Source organism: Ostrea edulis, chromosome 1, assembly GCF_947568905.1.
Source record: "Ostrea edulis chromosome 1, xbOstEdul1.1, whole genome shotgun sequence".
Taxonomy (NCBI): Eukaryota; Metazoa; Mollusca; class Bivalvia; order Ostreida; family Ostreidae; genus Ostrea; species Ostrea edulis.
Genome location: NC_079164.1, coordinates 106,999,285 through 107,018,008, shown reverse-complemented (window position 1 = coordinate 107,018,008; position 18,724 = coordinate 106,999,285). Strand labels below are relative to the sequence as shown.

At 35.9% G+C, this 18,724-nt stretch overlaps 1 protein-coding gene across 7 annotated transcripts in view; it reads left to right on the top strand.

The window, feature by feature from the left end:
* Positions 1-1,576: 1,576 nt before the first annotated feature.
* The window catches only part of LOC125667385 (uncharacterized), a 29,435-nt gene continuing 12,287 nt past the window's right edge, over positions 1,577-18,724 (top strand). For 2 of the 7 annotated variants that reach the window (XM_056153210.1, XM_056153204.1), the window contains exons 1-13: positions 1,577-2,116; positions 2,895-3,148; positions 3,337-3,531; positions 3,726-3,836; positions 5,203-5,351; positions 7,814-7,888; positions 8,000-8,092; positions 8,225-8,310; positions 8,684-8,715; positions 8,800-8,864; positions 11,110-11,643; positions 11,899-12,049; positions 13,138-13,301. In XM_056153210.1, the coding sequence (XP_056009185.1) occupies positions 2,899-3,148; positions 3,337-3,531; positions 3,726-3,836; positions 5,203-5,351; positions 7,814-7,888; positions 8,000-8,092; positions 8,225-8,310; positions 8,684-8,715; positions 8,800-8,864; positions 11,110-11,643; positions 11,899-12,049; positions 13,138-13,301 (1,905 nt within the window). In that variant the 5' untranslated portion in view covers positions 1,577-2,116; positions 2,895-2,898. The remainder of the gene's footprint in view (positions 2,117-2,894; positions 3,149-3,336; positions 3,532-3,725; positions 3,837-5,202; positions 5,352-7,813; positions 7,889-7,999; positions 8,093-8,224; positions 8,311-8,683; positions 8,716-8,799; positions 8,865-11,109; positions 11,644-11,898; positions 12,050-13,137; positions 13,302-18,724) is intronic. The other 5 variants (XM_056153205.1, XM_056153206.1, XM_056153208.1 and 2 more) reach the window with 5 other exon arrangements.

Here is an 18,724-nt window from a genome sequence, read left to right as displayed (position 1 = left end):
TTTAAAGCAGTTAAAAAATGATAAGAAAATGTGAATTATGAATAAGATTCACACATTGTGTTGTCTAATCATTAGTAGTTGCGTTAAAACGTATTATGTGTGGTATATAAAGCCCCCCCCCCCCCCCCCAAGTGTCTCGGAAAAGAAATAAAGGGCCGAAATGTCTTGGTTCGAAATATCTTTGGGCCGAAATGTCTAAAAAAAAAATTGGGCTGAGGTGTCCTACATTTTGGGCCGAAACGTCTGGGCCGAAGTGTCTGACATTCGATGTATATATTCAGTGGGGAATTTAAATAGGTAGTTTTAAGTGGCGTTTGGGTAATTTCTTGGGCATTTCGGTAAATCACGGGAGTAGTCGGACGATTCGGCCCAAAGACACCTCGGCCCAGACGCGGGCATTTCGGTAATTCGGCATATAACAATATAGTAGTCTTTATTTTTCGTCACCTCGTTTCAGTACTTTCAGTACTTTGATTAATAATAACCTTGCAAATTTATACAGTCAGTAAAGGGGATATTACAACACTGCAGTGTTGTGCTGCAGAATCGCTGATAAGTTGACAGGTGATGTGTTTTTCCCCTGTTCACCAATGGGTAGATCCTTAGTATTTGAATTGGCACCCCTTTCGTTCCAAGCTTTGAGTTAATTTTTTTAATCTAAATTCTCAGATCCAGCCTGGTTTGTTTCTATACTGAAGTTAAATCTCTTAGATGTTTCATGCCCATGGAATTCCAATATATTTCTTAAATATTGTTCGGTCATCGTTTGTCTTAATTCAAACACGTTCATTCACTTCTTTGTTCTCGGGAAGACTGTCATATGCATTCATCAATTTTTCACAATTAGGAATGAAGTAGCCTGAATGATTTCAGTTGTCTACAAAACTCGGACAAATATGGTTAATGAATGGTGAATAGTGAAAATCCAAGATTTGTATTTCTGTTTCCAAATTCATAAACTTGCATTGTGACTAGTTCATGTATATGTACAGGTATATGTATTAGTTGTTGATCAAATATGTTGTACTTGATTGCAATGTTTATGCCTATCTGTATCACAAGTATAATAAAATTGTATTTTATTATACCAGTAGAAGGCCATTCTCTAAAGCTTACAATAAGCGTGAAACGATTACATAAATCGAAAGAGGGATGAGATAGACAGGGAATTCACACATTTCAGAGAAATTATTGTCACACAAAAAAATTATCATAAAAAGGGGAGGGGGTAGTAATATCCATACTTCAAGTGCCTGTGATCTGCATCTGCTAAAACATTTTTGATTGGGGAAAGGTCATAAAACATCCTGCAGAGAGATGGCTGCTAACCATGTGCAGGCTTTACAAGTCTCCTTGTTTGATGACATTAAGTATGGTAGAGAGTAGACTTGCTCAAGTCTCTATGTTTAATAATCAGTGCTCTCTTTAATACTTTTTGATAATGCCAAACATAGAGACCTGTAAACCCTGCAAAATCACCGACCAGAATACGGTCGGTAAAGGGATCATATTACAACACTGCATTGTGGTCCTGCAGAATCGCTGATAAGTTGACAGGTGATGTATGGGGATGGGGATTTCCAAAATGTTACAAAGTTGAACAATTAAAGCTTCTCTGAATTAAAATGAACACGGAAATATCTATTCTTCTAAATATCATATGGATTAAACCAGTTGTTTATAAGTGACATAAAATTTATATGTTTGATGACATTTAGGCCTAAGTATGATAGAGAGCAGATATTTAGACTTCTGAAACACAGTAAAATTTGGACGAAATGATTAAGTAATAAAAACAACATAGAGACTTGAGCAAGTCTAGATCATCTCCTAAGGTCCTGGGGGTTGGGCTTTTAACTAAAGAAATGAGGTTGCGCCACACTTCTATTTTCAAGCGGATCCGCCCCTGTAAACAATTTATTTGACTGGATGCGACCGGAAATAGAATGTCCATACGTCTTGGATTTAACCACAATATTTAGCTCGTGCAGGATCTCCGTGCAGAACTTGTTGGAGTTGCAGTTGTAGTAGTTATAGGGGAGCGTATACATAATACAGTATTAGGCATACATTCCAGACTACGAACTGGAGACAAGTGTGAGGACAACGCACTTTGGTATGTTTTTACGATGTAGGCACATAGGATGCTAGGCCATGTGATGCTGATTTCAGCCTCAGCATCCAAAAATCATATCCCATTAGTTGTTAGATATTTTGTTAATTGTAATGGCAAAAGTGCTGCTGATTACATGTTGGCGTTTAATTGCACAAGATACAACATTTCATTTTTTTTTTTTTTTGCTTCAAAATGAGTTACCGGACCATTGTATTTAAAGTATTATATTTTATTTATCATGTTGTTAATTTAAAACTTGTCTGTAATCAGTGTTTCATATATCTTATCTTATCTATAATCATAGATATGTGCAGTGCAGAAGTGTGAACTCTGTCAGTATTACCAGTAGTACTTCTGAATGAATATTTATTTTCATTGTTATAATTAAATATATAAGGCCAATTCAACTTAATTAGTAAATTATCATCCAGGGTCACCAAAACGTATGGGGCAGGTGGGAGGATTTCAGTTTGTTAAAATCATGGCCCCCAGGGGTAGGATGGGGTTACAAGGGGGGATCAAAGTTTTGCATACAAATATATAGGGAAAATCTTTAAATATGAGCCAAGGTGACTCAGGTGAGTGATGTGGCCCATGGGCCTCTTGTTTGTTTTGTTTTTGAAAATTTGATTTTTGACAAAGTAAGGCACCCTTCCCCTTCCATGATCAAATATAGTCTTCAATTTATATATGCAGGTGTATTTTCAGGAATATAACCATTTTATTAGCTGTAATTTCCTATATGGAAGAATGATTGGTGCTGTATGGTACTTTGCAGAGTTATGGAAAAACTTGGATTTCAAGCTCGTGCCCCAAGGGGTGTCAAGTTGAGTAAACCACCTCCCAGGAAACTAAGCACAGGAGAGATCTGTAAGGACGAACGGGAAAACAGTGAAATCCAGGAACTATCAAAACTAGTGCAGAATAGCTCCACAGAACTGAATAATAATTGTCTGGCTGAAGACTATAGACTGACCACAGGGTCTGATCCAGATGGATTGAACTTGTGTAGTGTCTGTGACCACTCTGAAGGTGATACTTATATTAGCTTGTTACATATATTTATATTTGTATCATTGTCTTTTATTGTAGTCATTTCATTTGTGTGTTCATCAGGATTATCAAATTTCATTCAGTTAATTTTTTGGGGTTTCATTTTAAAATGAAACTCATAATTCTACATATATTGTATGTTTATATCAATGTGATACTTCATATAGGAATTGCAGTTGTGAAGAAGAGATTACGAGCACCAAGGATGGTGAAATTGTCAAAACCCAGACCGTTGCGCCGCATTGCTACTTCCAAAGAGACGGATTCCATAACTACATGTATAGAAGTGAATAATAACTTGGCCCAAAGTACAAAATACACCTCGGATTTCTTCCATATAGGATCATTAGAAGAGGCAGAAGGTATTTACATTGAATCATGCAGTATTTTCCTTTAGTTGTTGCAGAATCAATAACAGAAGTTAAAATTTCTTCATTATGTGGGAAAAAGTAATGTTTTTAGAAATTGTTTTTTACCCTTTTTAATTATATGCTTTCCAATAAGAATATTGTTGACACATACCCTGCACTGTACATCAGTAATTTCTCATCATTAGATAAGATACTACATGTAATTGAGAAACTAGACTCTCTGGACCAGACAAGCACTGAGCTTTTTAAAGACACTCTGATAAAGCATGGACCAAAACTTGAGACAGAAAATCCAGGTAAAGCTTTCACTACTCGGGACAGATGAATGGATAAACTGAAATTTCTTTTTTTATAAGGTTTGGTTTTATATTTGGAGATGAGTGTTAATTGAAGATAAGTGTTAAGTTCAAAATAATTTGGGTTGAACTTGATGTCACACTTTGGACTGGTTACAATATTATTTATAGTTTGAATTGGGTATGCCCTTGCACTATTGTGTTTTCTTGATGACAACTTAAAGGTCTGCCGCTGTCACATGATGTGTTAGTCACATGATCAATGCACAAGTTGTACCTAGTAGGGAATCTTGTGAACTACATGAATGTATGCACTCAGATTTTCTTTTTGAAAATTTTGATAATGATAAATGATGTCAGAATATAGTATTGTATTCGCCGCACAAACGGATGTAATTTTGATACTGATAAATGATGTCAGAATATAGTATTGTATTCGCCGCATAAACTGATGTAATTTTCCTATTGGGTAACTTAACTGATGCGTAGTTGAGAATCCTTTGTAAAGTAGACAGTGTGTCCAGATTCAGAGTGGACCAAAGTGTCTGCCAATGTCATTGGTTAGAATGATTTGTCCCAGATTATAACTTTAAAATGAAGACAGTGTGTGACGTAACTTTTAGATCCTGTAGACATTCAGTCGGCAGTCATTTTTATTTCCTATGAACCACAGCAAATTGCTATAGACTGAAATGAAAAAGCACTAAAATTAGCATGCAACCTCCATAATGTATATTACTGGCACCTTCATCAAGCACATTGATTTTATGGAAGTTTTTCACTATAGTAAAACTTACCCTTGCATGCAACATTCTAGCCAATATTAAATCTTGCACATATATAAGCAAATGTCTAATCGTGATCCACGAGTCAATTTTAGGTGACAGCATCTGATAATAAAATAATTTTCCCTTGAGAGGCAGATCAAGCAATTCCCCTTCCCAGTGAGAAATGTATTTCAAAATGAACAGGACAAAATTTTGAAATACTTTATATACCTTTAATTTCAATATACTATCTTTGTTTTAATCTACTATTCAAATATCATACAGGAAATATAACGATAGTGAGTAGATTCTATACATCTTGCTTGACATTGAGAGAACAATTCGTTTATCAAACACAAGTATCTTATTGCACACGTGGACTTTCCATTTATAGAAGGCCTGCAACAGTGCTGCAATGTAAAATATAAAGTAAGAAAGAAAAGTAGTTCTGGATGCTGGTGGTCATGGGGTTTGTCCCCATAGCACACCATATTATACAAAGTAAATTGCATAATCTAGTTCATATTTGACCAATCAGAGACTAGATTACAATCTTACTTTAACATCAATTGAAAATATTTTTCTTTCTGCATGTTTAGCCTTCATCAGAAGCTGCTTAGCATGTATTGAGGAGTTTTTAAAAAGAGATGGTGCTGATGATGGTGTTCGCTCTGTGTTGCAACAAACGTTAGATCTGCATCGACAATCAAAAAGTCAACGCTCAGAGAAATTGACCATAAATAATAAGGTATGCTTTCTGTTGGTTCTTTGTTCACTGTAACCAAAGGCTCAGATGAGGTTTGTACAATGTTTGTCCGTTTCTGCAGAAAAGTTGCATGACAAGTCACTGAAAGTTGTTTTATGTTTCTCTTTTGTATGCAAATAGATTTAGATTCCCTAAGTTGGTATATGTTTTGATGATTTGTCCAGAAAATCAACTTTTCTTTAAGTATCCTGACAAGACAGCAAACTGTCCCATACAGCAGTGCCAATTCACTCTTTATCTAATGTCATATGATTCGAGATTTCACTTTGTATAATCAAACAACTATACAGCAGTGCCAATTCACTCTTTATCTAATGTCATATGATTCGAGATTTCCCTTTGTATAATCAAACAACTAACTGAAAGTGTTTTGTTTTCAAATATTGGTGTAGGAAAAGTTTGGCTTGTTTAGTGGATGAGGATATTTTGCCAAAATTAGAAGCACCAAAATCTCTATTCATACAAGTAAAATTGTGCCAAAGAGCTAAGATTTCAAAATCTCTATTCATACAAGTAAAATTGTGCCAAAGAGCTAAGATTTCAAAATCTCTATTCATACAAGTAAAATTGTGCCAAAGAGCTAAGATTTCAAAATCTCTATTCATACAAGTAAAATTGTGCCAAAGAGCTAAGATTTCAAAATCTCTATTCATACAAGTAAAATTGTGCCAAAGAGCTAAGATTTCAAAATCTCTATTCATACAAGTAAAATTGTGCCAAAGAGCTAAGATTTCAAAATCTCTATTCATACAAGTAAAATTGTGCCAAAGAGCTAAGATTTCAAAATCTCTATTCATACAAGTAAAATTGTGCCAAAGAGCTAAGATTTCAAAATCTCTATTCATACAAGTAAAATTGTGCCAAAGAGCTAAGATTTCAAACTACTTAAGAAAACACTACATATTCTGATGCCAAGATTATGTCAGATACAGTGCTACCGTGAAGTAATTATGTCAGATACAGTGCTACCGTGAAGTAATTATGTCAGATACAGTGCTACCGTGAAGTAATTATGTCAGATACAGTGCTACCGTGAAGTAATTATGTCAGATACAGTGCTACCGTGAAGTAATTATGTCAGATACAGTGCTACCGTGAAGTAATTATGTCAGATACAGTGCTACCGTGAAGTAATTATGTCAGATACAGTGCTACCGTGAAGTAATTATGTCAGATACAATGCTACCGTGAAGTAATTATGCCAGATACAGTGCTACCGTGAAGTAATTATGTCAGATACAGTGCTACCGTGAAGTAATTATGTCAGATACAGTGCTACCGTGAAGTAATTATGTCAGATACAGTGCTACCGCGAAGTAATTATGTCAGATACAGTGCTACCGCAAAGTAATTATGTCAGATACAGTGCTACCGCAAAGTAATTATGTCAGATACAGTGCTGCCGCGAAGTAATTATGTCAGATACAGTGCTACCGCGAAGTAATTATGTCAGATACAGTGCTACCGCGAAGTAATTATGTCAGATACAGTGCTACCGCGAAGTAATTATGTCAGATACAGTGCTACCGCGAAGTAATTATGTCAGATACAGTGCTACCGCGAAGTAATTATGTCAGATACAGTGCTACCGTGAAGTAATTAGGTGTTCCTATCATTATGTCAGATACAGTGCTACCGTGAAGTAATTAGGTGTTCCTATCATTATGTCAGATACAGTGCTACCGTGAAGTAATTAGGTGTTCCTATCATTATGTCAGATACAGTGCTACCGTGAAGTAATTAGGTGTTCCTATCATTATGTCAGATACAGTGCTACCGTGAAGTAATTAGGTGTTCCTATCATTATGTCAGATACAGTGCTACCGTGAAGTAATTAGGTGTTCCTATCATTATGTCAGATACAGTGCTACCGTGAAGTAATTAGGTGTTCCTATCATTATGTCAGATACAGTGCTACCGTGAAGTAATTAGGTGTTCCTATCATTATGTCAGATACAGTGCTACCGTGAAGTAATTAGGTGTTCCTATCATTATGTCAGATACAGTGCTACCGTGAAGTAATTAGGTGTTCCTATCATTATGTCAGATACAGTGCTACCGTGAAGTAATTAGGTGTTCCTATCATTATGTCAGATACAGTGCTACCGTGAAGTAATTAGGTGTTCATCAAAATTATGTCAGATACAGTGCTACCGTGAAGTAATTAGGTGTTCCTATCATTATGTCAGATAAAGTGCTACCGTGAAGTAATTAGGTGTTCCTATCATTCAGTACTCATTTATGGAGACAGAATTGATGACAAAATATCTAACACAATCAGATGTGTAAAGAATTTGAATTTCAAATGATATGAGGCAATATTGCCACAGCAACAAAATGAAAATAGAGGGGCCAAAGGTCAGATGTTAATATCAGATTTGCAATAATGGGACTTTCCCACAGTGTGAAGCTTAACAGTATCTTGTTTTACTTTATTGTTGAAGAAAGCAGTAGAGCAGATATTGGAAATAAGGAAGAGAGTATGGGCTACAATACCTGAAGAATTTCCTTTACATGATGTATGAATGTTAAAGTGAAACCTTTCATTATAAATATACAGAAAAGATCAGCAAAGTATCCAAATTGTGAGAAACAACTGGTCATTGTGTTTCTAACTAAGATTTTTATAGCAGGATGATCGAAGGAATGAAACAGTGTCTGATGCAACTAGGATGCTGGAAAATGGAGGTCAAACTAAGGAAAAGGAAGTTTGTCGAGCAATTGTAAGTACATGCACTTTTTAACATAGTTCACCAAGATATTGTTACAATTAATAGTTCACCAAGATTACCTTGTCATATGAGAGAAAAACAGGGGGGCTTTATTGCAGACATATGAAATTGATTATTTTATAGAGTGTTGACTCCGGGTATGGGGACCTGGATGATACCGTCCTCTGGAACAGTGAGGATTCGTTTATTCAGGACCTTTATGAGAATTTGTGAGTAGTTTTTGTTGGGTATACTTTGGTCTAGAAAGCTTTTTGTCATGCAATCTTATACATTGACACAGAGATATTATTGCTGAAAAATATTAGGTACATCATGTGTTGTCAGAATAGCATGGAGGATGCACAGGAATAACTTTGTCCAGGGTATGTCTGTCTGTCTGTCTGTCTGGAGTCATTATTACCCACAGGCAATGCATATTCTTTGTTTAATTTTAGTCTTCAAAGCAAGTATACTGCAGTACAGCAGAAGTGTATGAAATTGTAGTAATGTATCAAAATGTACTCTTAAGCTTGAAATTAAAAAATTGTATACAATACCTTTTTTCAGTGGTGTGAAATGTGTATACTGTTTTGTTAATTGCAGGAAGACACAACATGTTGAAAATTTAGAACAAGGTAAGACTTTTCATTACAGAATGGTGAATTTAGACTTTGATAGAGTAGTGGAATGTTATATAAATATGTTTTGTTGCTTTCCAGATGATTTAGGGACAAAAGCAACCAGTGTGCTGTCAAACCAAACTCAAGAGATAGAGTTGGGGAAGGTATAGAAAATTTTGGTTTAGATTTCTTCTTAGCTTACCTGAATCCAACACTTGTGTGAGTTTTTCTGATTCTGACTCTGGTGGCTCTATTATCTGTAACCTTTTCACATTCAACTTTTTCAACTTCTCAAGAGCCATTAGATATAGTAGATATGAAGTGGGTTTACTATAGATGTACTTATTTCTGTGGGGTCAAAATTCCACAGATTCAAGAAATCCCATTTTGTCTGTAAGGTACATGTTTGAAATTCTGCGATTTGTATGCAGGCATAAAACCAGATGCTTTGCTTTTAGGATGCAGGCGTGAATCTTCGCAGATCATTCATTGATTTGCAAACCTTTTAATTACACGAATTGTTGAGTAAACATTGGTATTTATGATAATGGCTATAATGTTCTTGTATGAGCAGATTACCAGTGTATGGCAGGAATATTTTTGTGGCTTCTAACTAGTTTGTTCATCCAAAACATCACGATTTTACAAAAAATTTCTAAATTTTTGGGAGGGTTATTCTGTGTTTTTAAATGAAAATTACGAAAAAAAGTGATAATTCATTACCCATGCAGGCCTGTAAAGCTTGAGACTTGCACACAAAGTGATGTAAAATTTGCTTTGGTGGATTGATAATTGCAGCTTATCATTTGACATGCCAATTAATCCCCAGGTTGGGGTACCTGTTGAGGAAGCATTGCTTATGAAGCCCTACTAAGCTTACCTTTTCAAAGCAATGGTAATCCCAGGGGTATGGTCTATGCAGTGCCAATTCAGTCATAAGCTGGTGTAAACAAATATCATCTCCAGGTAACAAATACATACTTGAGTAAATTTTAAGAGATTATGTATAGCAGGACTTTTGAGAATGAGAGAAAGAAGAATTTGCTTACTTGTATAGAGGAAGAAATTAGGATGGGGATACTTTGAGAGATCAAGAACATTTAGAGATTGAATTTCAAGCCAGTTTTTTATTTCTTTTCTCTTGAATGTCTTGCAAATAAACTGGATGCATAAATGTTTTGAGTTTGGAGAGGTCTGTATCAAATTCTTGGCCCCCTGGGTTGGAGATTCAGGGCTGGGTATATCCATTGATAGTGAAAATATTTTCGATCTATAGATATTATTTTTAATAATACATGTATATATATATATATATATACACACACACATACACATACACACACACACACGTATATATACACCCTACAGTGTAAAGATTTATGATATTGATTGATGTTGCAGAATTTCTGCATAACCCATTACTTTTTATGCCCCCGAGATAGAAGATCTGGGGGCATATTGTTTTTATCCTGTCTGTCATTCTGTCATTTTGTAATTCTGTCATTCTGTCTGAAACTTTAACCTTGCTAATAACTTTTGAACAGTAAGTGATAGAGCTTTGATATTTCACATGATTATTCCTTGTGACAAGACCTTTCCGTGTGTACCAACAATTTTGACCCCGTGACCTTGACCTTGGAGTTTGACCTACTTTTTGAAAACTTTAACCTTTCTAATAACTTTTGAACAGTAAGAGATAGAGCTTTGATATTTCTCATGGGTATTCCTTGTGACAAGACCTTTCCGTGGGTACCAACATTTTTGACCCCGTGACCTTGACCTTGGAGTTTGACCTACTTTTTGAAAACTTTAACCTTGCTAATAACTTTTGAACAGTAAGAGATAGAGCTTTGATATTTCACATGAGTATTCCTTGTTACAAGATCTTTCCGTTGGTATTGAACCTTTTGACCTTGACATTTGACCTCTTAATTTTTTTTTTACATTGGTCATAACTTCTAAATGGTAAATATTAGAGTTTTCATATTGTACATGAGCATTTCTTTTGACAAGATCTTTCTACTGGTACCAAAATATTTGCCCTTGTGACCTTGGCCATCTTCGGAAGTGGCCATTATCGGGGGCATTTGTGTTTCACAAACACATCTTGTTAATAAATTAATTAGATAGATTCAATATCTTAGGTATGGAGTTCAAATGTGCAATGGACCCCACATAGGGTATTGGTACAAAGGCATAGCACAGCATGTTTATTGTTTTAAATGCTAAGGTGATCTTTTCAAAATTGCCATGTTTTAGTCTTGTGTAGTTGATATTTAATGTGCAAAACCAAGGTGGATTACCACACCTTAACAAGAAAATAATTGTAGTTTACAGTAAAGTGTCTTAAATCTGAGTAAATTGAAAAAAACATTATGAAGTTATATGCAATGTAGTTCCATTTTCCAGGATAGCCATGAATTTCTGTCCAAACATTTTGGACAACCTACACCAAAGGAAGACAATCAGTCGCTGTATTCCACAGAATCGCACTGGAGTGAGACAGTAAGACAACAGAATAAGATCAGCGAGATCTGTCAAGGCATAAGTACAGAATCGCACCGGAGTGAGACAGTAAGACAACAGAATAAGATCAGCGAGATCTGTCAAGGCATAAGTACAGAATTCACCAAACTCAAAGACAATGAAATGAAAAGATATCACACAAGGACAGGGTTTGGAGTGATTAATGATAGGACAGATAAATGGACAAGGGGACAAGATGAGAAATTCAGCCGAAGGACAAATGAAAGTAGACTGTTTCCTACTTTAAATGGTGCTGATCAGGATTCCTGGAGGAAACCTTCTGTTTGTCATGGGTTTGGAATCCCAGGCAGAATTTCCACGGTGTCTGGGGAAGATGGCAGTGACAACTCAACTGTTGTTCACCAGCGACCAAAACATCTTATTCACAAAGTGCATTTTGAAGGTGGAAATGCAAAGGTAATGTGAAGTTTTCTGTTTAAACAAGGGACACTGTTTATGTTTAAAAAAAATTGTTAACTTGTATTGATATTTTAAAAATACACATGTAATCGAAAGTTCAAGTTTAATATGTTTCTTTGCAATTTTTAAAGGGGGGGGGGATTCATATCTAATAAGAAACAGTGAAGATGATATCTGTTCCTTTACAGAATATTCTACAATGATGGTTTAACTGCCCAAAAGATGAATCTTTTACGTGCTTTGAATTTTTAGATTGTAGTGGAGAGAAATCCTTTAGGACCTGGAAGTGATCCTTCACTTATAGCTGATGTGGAGAAGGGTCTCCCCAAAAGTATTTACTCGGCCTCTGGAAGAAGAAGGATGTTCAAGAAGTATAATACCGCTGTGTGTATTGAGGAATTAGGTGAGCACTGTATTCACATCAGAAACAGGGTGAAAACTTTCTTATAATCATTATATTTTTCTTAAATTCTATATCTACTATTCTGCTTAAAGTTTGAAAAAAAAGATTGCTTTTTAGGTTACCTGAATCACTCAGGTGACCTATTATGACTGTTTTTGTTAGTTATTGTACATCGGTTGGGATTTTTAAAAATGTTTTCAGCTTCTCTGGGTCAGCTAAACGAATTTCAACCAATTTTAGTGTTTAATATCTGGGTTAAGGGAAACAAAATTGTAAATTCCATGGACCATGCCTCCAGGGGGCCTGAGGGGTGTTACTAAAACTATCAAATTCAAAAGTCTTCTTCTTTACTCATGGACATCAAGCAGTCAAACTATCTGCATTGCAGTTAGCAATGAACCCTTTACTAAAATTGTGGATTTCATGACCCCTGGGTTTAGGGGGTTCAGGCCAAGTTGGACAGAGAAAATGCATTGTATCTTTGAAATTGTCTTTACTTCTGGACATCAATCAGTCAAACTGTTGTAATGATTGTAATGAGATATGACCCCTATACCCAAACTGTGAAATTTATGACCTCAATGTTCAGGCCCTAGGGTGGAGCTGAGTTGGTTGAAAATGCATTATATCTTATAAATTTTATTCTTTACTTTTGGACATCAAGCAGTCATTATAAGAGCAATGATCCGTATACCAAAACTGAAATTTATGACCCCAGAGTAGGGTTAAGTTAGCTGCAGATCTGTAGCTCTCTGGGAAAATATTGGGACATACCAGAGAGCTACAAATCCACCCCTTATAAAAACCTTAGATTTATCATGCAGAAAAAAATGTGTCTTGTTCAGGTCTTTTTAACATATTTTCCACTAGTGCCTAACACACCTTTAAGCATTCATTAAAGCCCCAAGGGACCTGAAAACTCGCAACTTCAAATGATTTTGTTTCTTGGTGTAGCCATGGTAGGTAGCCAGTCTAAAGAGTAAACAATGTGCACACTCATGTGACTATTAGGCTCATGGGCCTCTCATTGATCTGTTGAAATGTTATTTATACCATGACGAGCTTTACAAATTTTGTCTGGTTTCTAGCTCTGTGGAGGGATATTGTAGATTCTGATGACTTGGAGGAGGTGGATCCAATAGTGTACAGTCGTAAGGAATTGTTGAAGTTGGCAGATAATCCTCTATCCAAGCAAAAGCCAACAGAGGCATCATACCTGTGTAAACTGTTCCCAGATGTCTGTCTTAACAAGGTTAAAAAACACGTACATATACATGTATATTAATGCAACAGGCAAATTTTTCTGGAGGACTTTAATGTAGAAAGTTACGAACCTTTAAATTATTAGTTCCCTACCGACAATGGCGACTTTAGGTGTGTGCTCCATCCGCCAGTTCAGTTTTTCGCACTTTTATCTCTGTTCTTGCAGATATTTGATATTTGGTACATTGCTTTGCCATAACAAGTTACAGTTCAAGTTTGAATTTGGTCGCGGTCCGTTGATTATTCACTTCTTTATAGCCCTGGGACTTAGATAAATAGCATGAACTATCAGTTTTCCAGACTATTTAGCTCACCTGAGCCAAAGGTTCAAGTGAGCTTTTCTGATCAAAATTTGTCTGTTGGCGTTGTCGGCGTTGTAAACTTTTCACATTTTCGTCTTCTTCTTTGTACAATGCTTCATTGCCATTTGTAGATGTGCATATTTTCGGGACAGGAAGATCTAATTATTTTCCTAAGTTAAAGTGAATCTGAGGGGGGTGGAGGATGTTAAAATAGCTTGTGAACGCTTCTTCTCCTATATAGCTTATCCGATAAGATTTGAAACTTTGTATGATACTTCAATGCCATTTACAGATGTGCATTTCGCAGGGACAGGAGGATCCAATTGTTGTCCTTAAAGTTATATTGCATCTGAGGGGTGGAGGGTGTAAAATAGTTTGTGCACATTTCTCCTATGTGGCTTATTGAAGTTCATATTGTCTATGTTCCTGCTCATGCTTTCTCCTCCATACCATGCAGTACATTAAAGGGAGGAGGTTTCATTTGGAGCACTTCCAATTTGGGAAGCTGGGGAGACAACTGTTTTTCATAAAAACAATCTATAGTTTAAATTTGTTCAATTTAGGAGCCCCAGAGGTAAGGTGCTGTGGGTCATAATAGGAGATTGAAGTATGATGTTGGAATATACAGGAAATTAAAACAAATTCTTTTTTCAAAGAATAGCAGGACCATACTAAATCATGCAAATGGTTCCAAGTTATGATGATTAAATTTATTTATGCCCTGTGACTTAAGTCAGGGGGGTGGGGGGCATATTGTTTTTGTCCACTTTGTCTGAAGCTTGAACTTTGCTCATAACTTTTGAATGGTGAGTGATTGGGCTCTCATATTTATGCCCCCCTTTAAAGAAAGGAGCATATTGCTTTGCACTTGTCGATCGGTCGGTAGACCACATGTTGTCCGCTCAATATCTTGAGAACCATTGACTTCATCGTAATGATATTACATATATGGGTTGGTTACGAGTAGAAGAGAACCCCTATTGATTTTCAGGTCAAAAGGTTAAAAATTCAATCCACTCTGGACACAGGAAGACACTGTCCGCTCAATATCTTGAGAACCCTTTGCTTGACAGACATCAAACTTGGTACACTAGTACATCCTAAGGAGTAGATGACCCCAAGTGATTTTGAGGTCACATGGTCAAAGGTGAAGGGTCTAACTGGACATAGAATTATACTGTCTGCTCAATATCTTGAGAACCCTTTGCTTGACAGACATCAAACTCGATACACTGATACATCTTTAGGAGAAGATTACCCCTATTGATTTTTAGGTCACATGATCAAAGGTCAAGGGTGAAACTGGACATAGGAATATACAGTCCACTCAATATCTTGAGAACCCTTTGCTTGATAGACATCAAACTTGGTACACTGGTACATCTTCAGGAGAAGATGATCCCTATTGATTTTGAGGTCACATGGTCAAAGGTCAAGGGTCGTCGTACAATCAGATGTCTGTGCTAATATATTATGTGCACTCTATGAAGGAAAATATACCATGAAAGTGTAAAGAAAGACATACTTGTTTTCAGAAAATGGACTTCTATTTAGTAGACCAACTGTAAACTTAAATTGATATCTAGAGGACCCTTAAAGGATAATGGGGCTCAACACTAAATACTACTAAATCTTAAACAGCAGATGTTTGTGGCGGTACATCTTTTGGCCATTTTTTATAATGGGGGAGGGGGGCACTGTATACGCTTTCTGTGATACTATTTTTGAATTTTTAGGTATACTTAATTATGCCTCCCTTCAAAGAAGAGGGGCATATTGGTTTGCATCTGTCGGTTGGTCGACCACATGTTGTCCGCTCAATATCTTGAGAACCATTCACTTGATGATTATGATATTTCATATGTGGGTTGGTTATGAGTAGAAGAGGACCCCTATTGTTTTTCAGTTCAAAAGGTCAAAGGTCAAGGGTCAATCTACTCTGGACATAGGAATATACTGTCCATTCAATATCTTGAGAACCCTTCGCTTAACAGACATCAAACTTGGTACACTGGTATATCTTCAGTAGAAGATGACTCCTATTGATTTTGAGGTCACATGGTCAACGGTCAAACTGGACATTGGAATATACTGTCCATTCAATATCTTGAGAACCCTTCGCTTAACAGACATCAAACTTGGTACACTGGTATATCTTCAGTAGAAGATGACTCCTAATGATTTTGAGGTCACATGGTCAAAGGTCAAGGATCACACTGGACATAGGAATATACTCTCCGCTAAATATCTTGAGAACCCTTTTCTTGACAGACATCAAACTTGGTACACTGGTACGTCTTCAGGAGAAGATGACCCCTATTGATTTTGAGGTCACATGGTCAAAGGTCAAGGTCAAACTGGACATAGGAATATACTGTCTGTTCAATATCTTGAGAACCCTTTGCTTAACAGACATCAAACTTGGTATATTGTAGGACTATGCGGTGCACCGGAAATTTTGATGCATCGCGATTCATACCATTCGATTCGATGCACCGATTACAAATTCCAGTTTTCGGTTTGGTTCGGTTTTGATTTTACATACACCAAAACAACTAACATGGCGTCCGAGTGTTGTGCAGAACGTGTTTTTTTATGCAACAGAGATTTAAATCACTACTGTGTTGAGAGTTGGCATTTTTTGCCACTCAGATACCAACAGAATATCTTTACATGACATATAGCATTTCTGTCAATGGTGGAGTAAATCAACATCATAGGTAATGACACAGATTTGACAGTTAAGATGAGAGAAGTAAATCAATAAAGGAGAAATTTTCAGACTCTCAATTGACAGAATTGTTGAATTTTTACATATCAATGAAAACAATATCATATTCATTTTTGATTCACTATAGATTTGTTTAATATTCCAAAACTTATGCAGCACATTAATATAACAAATTTTAATAGACTGTCAGTGTTTTCTTTTTTCTATCAAAGTTATAAAATGCCATTATAGATAGATATGATGTTTACAAATGACGGCATAGTTATATAACTTGAATAAAATCAAATCAAATATGCTACTCATTAAAATTGTTAATTTTTGTGCTGTCATTAGATAAATTGGACCTAACATGACCCGAATCGAAAATAACCGAACCGTTCTGATCTGAATCGAAACCGAACCGAATCGAGCTAACCCTGAATCGTCCCAGCCGTACTGCACTGGTACATCTTCAGGAGATGATGCCTATTGCTTTTGAGGTCACATGTTTAAAGGTCAAGAGTCAACCTGGACATTGGAATATACTGTCTGCTCAATATCTTGAGAACCCTTTGCTTGACAGACATTAAACTTATGCCTCGTTCACACGAATGCGCATTGAATTTTACTTCGCATTAAATTTGATGCGAAGTAAAATAATGCGCATTAAATTAATTCGAATTAGATAACATTCACACGGCCGTAATATTTAATGCGAGGGAAACTAATGCGCATTAAATTCGTATGCATGTCTAAATTAAAGGATAGACTATATTATTGAAAATTATTTTATAGATATTTTAATGAATTATGTGTTGATACAGAATTCATTGTTCAAAACACTAGGCCTATATATATTATTGCTGACTACTGTTGTGACGTAATTTTTAATTACTGATACGTATCATAAGTCTACTATGACGTCATATTATATAAAAAAAAAAAAATAAATAACAATGAGCAGCATATTTGTTAAAACGTAAAAGAGAAAATCATATTATCACTTATTTAAAACATTTTTGTCGTATTTAAATGCAATTCCTTCCATGTGTATTGCTCAGTATGCTATGCAGAACACAGATTTACGTCTGACATTATCCAATGACATACTGTTTGTACATTTTTTTTTATTGATTATTATCATTTTGATTAGTTTTTCGCATAAAACTAAAACTAATATATATAGCTGACCACGGGTATGATGCATGTGACCCAAATTTGCCATTACGCATGCATGTACATTTAATGCAAATTAGCTTCGCTTTGCGTTCACACAGAGCTACATAAATTTTAATTCGAAGTAAACTAATGCGCATTAAAATTACCGTGTGAGCGCGGTTCAGATTTAATTCGCATTAACTTACGTTTAATGTGAATTAAATTCTTCGTGTGAACGAGGCATTAGTACACTGGTGTATATTCAGGAGAAGATGACTCCTATTGATTTTGAGGTCATATGGTCAAGGGTCAAACTGGACATAATAATATACTGTCCACTCAATATTTTGATAACCCTTTTGCTTGACAGACATCAAACTTAGTACACTGGTACATCTTCAGGAGATGACCCATATTGATTTTGAGGTCAATGGTTGAATTGGACATAGTAATATATTGTCTTCTATATTTTAAGAATTATTTGCTTGATACTCTCCAAACTTGGTACACTGGTACAGCATAAGGAGTAGATGACCCCTATTGATTTTTAGGTCACATGGTCAATCCACTCTTGGCATAGGAAGATATTGTCTGCTCAATATTTTGAATTATTATACTTTCATGTAAAATACTCGAATCTGATTGGTCGAGAAACATTTGAAAATACATATTGTTACCCTCTGAGAACAGAAAACACGCGACCCAGGGTGATAGTATCTAGCAACGGGTAACAGTACTTGACAACGGGTGATATTATAAAAAATTATCACATGCGTCAAATTTATGCGCGTACGGTTCGCCGTAGATTGCTAGACGACGTCGTTTGAGCGTTTGTAATAAACGCGAGTACCCGCATCGATATACGAAATATCGCACGACAGTGATTGATCAAATGTAAACAGACGTAAGTTTTTCTGCTTTCCAGTTTACATAACATTCAGTATAATAAAACAAATATTGCATGCAGTTGAGGGTAACATTGAAATTTTCACCCCTTGAGAAACCATTGTCAACCTCGGCTACACCTCGGTTGACAATGGTTTTCTCGGGGTGAAAATTTTCAATGTTACCCTCAAATACATGCAATATTTATATATTGATATACTACTATCAATTAAATGATGTGTGTGTATAACCCTTTTCAATTTTGCACCATGGTGGGGGGGGGGGGGGGGGGTATGTGTTTTACAAACATCTCTTGTCGTGGCTCAAATAACCTTGGAATTCACATGTATTGCAGTG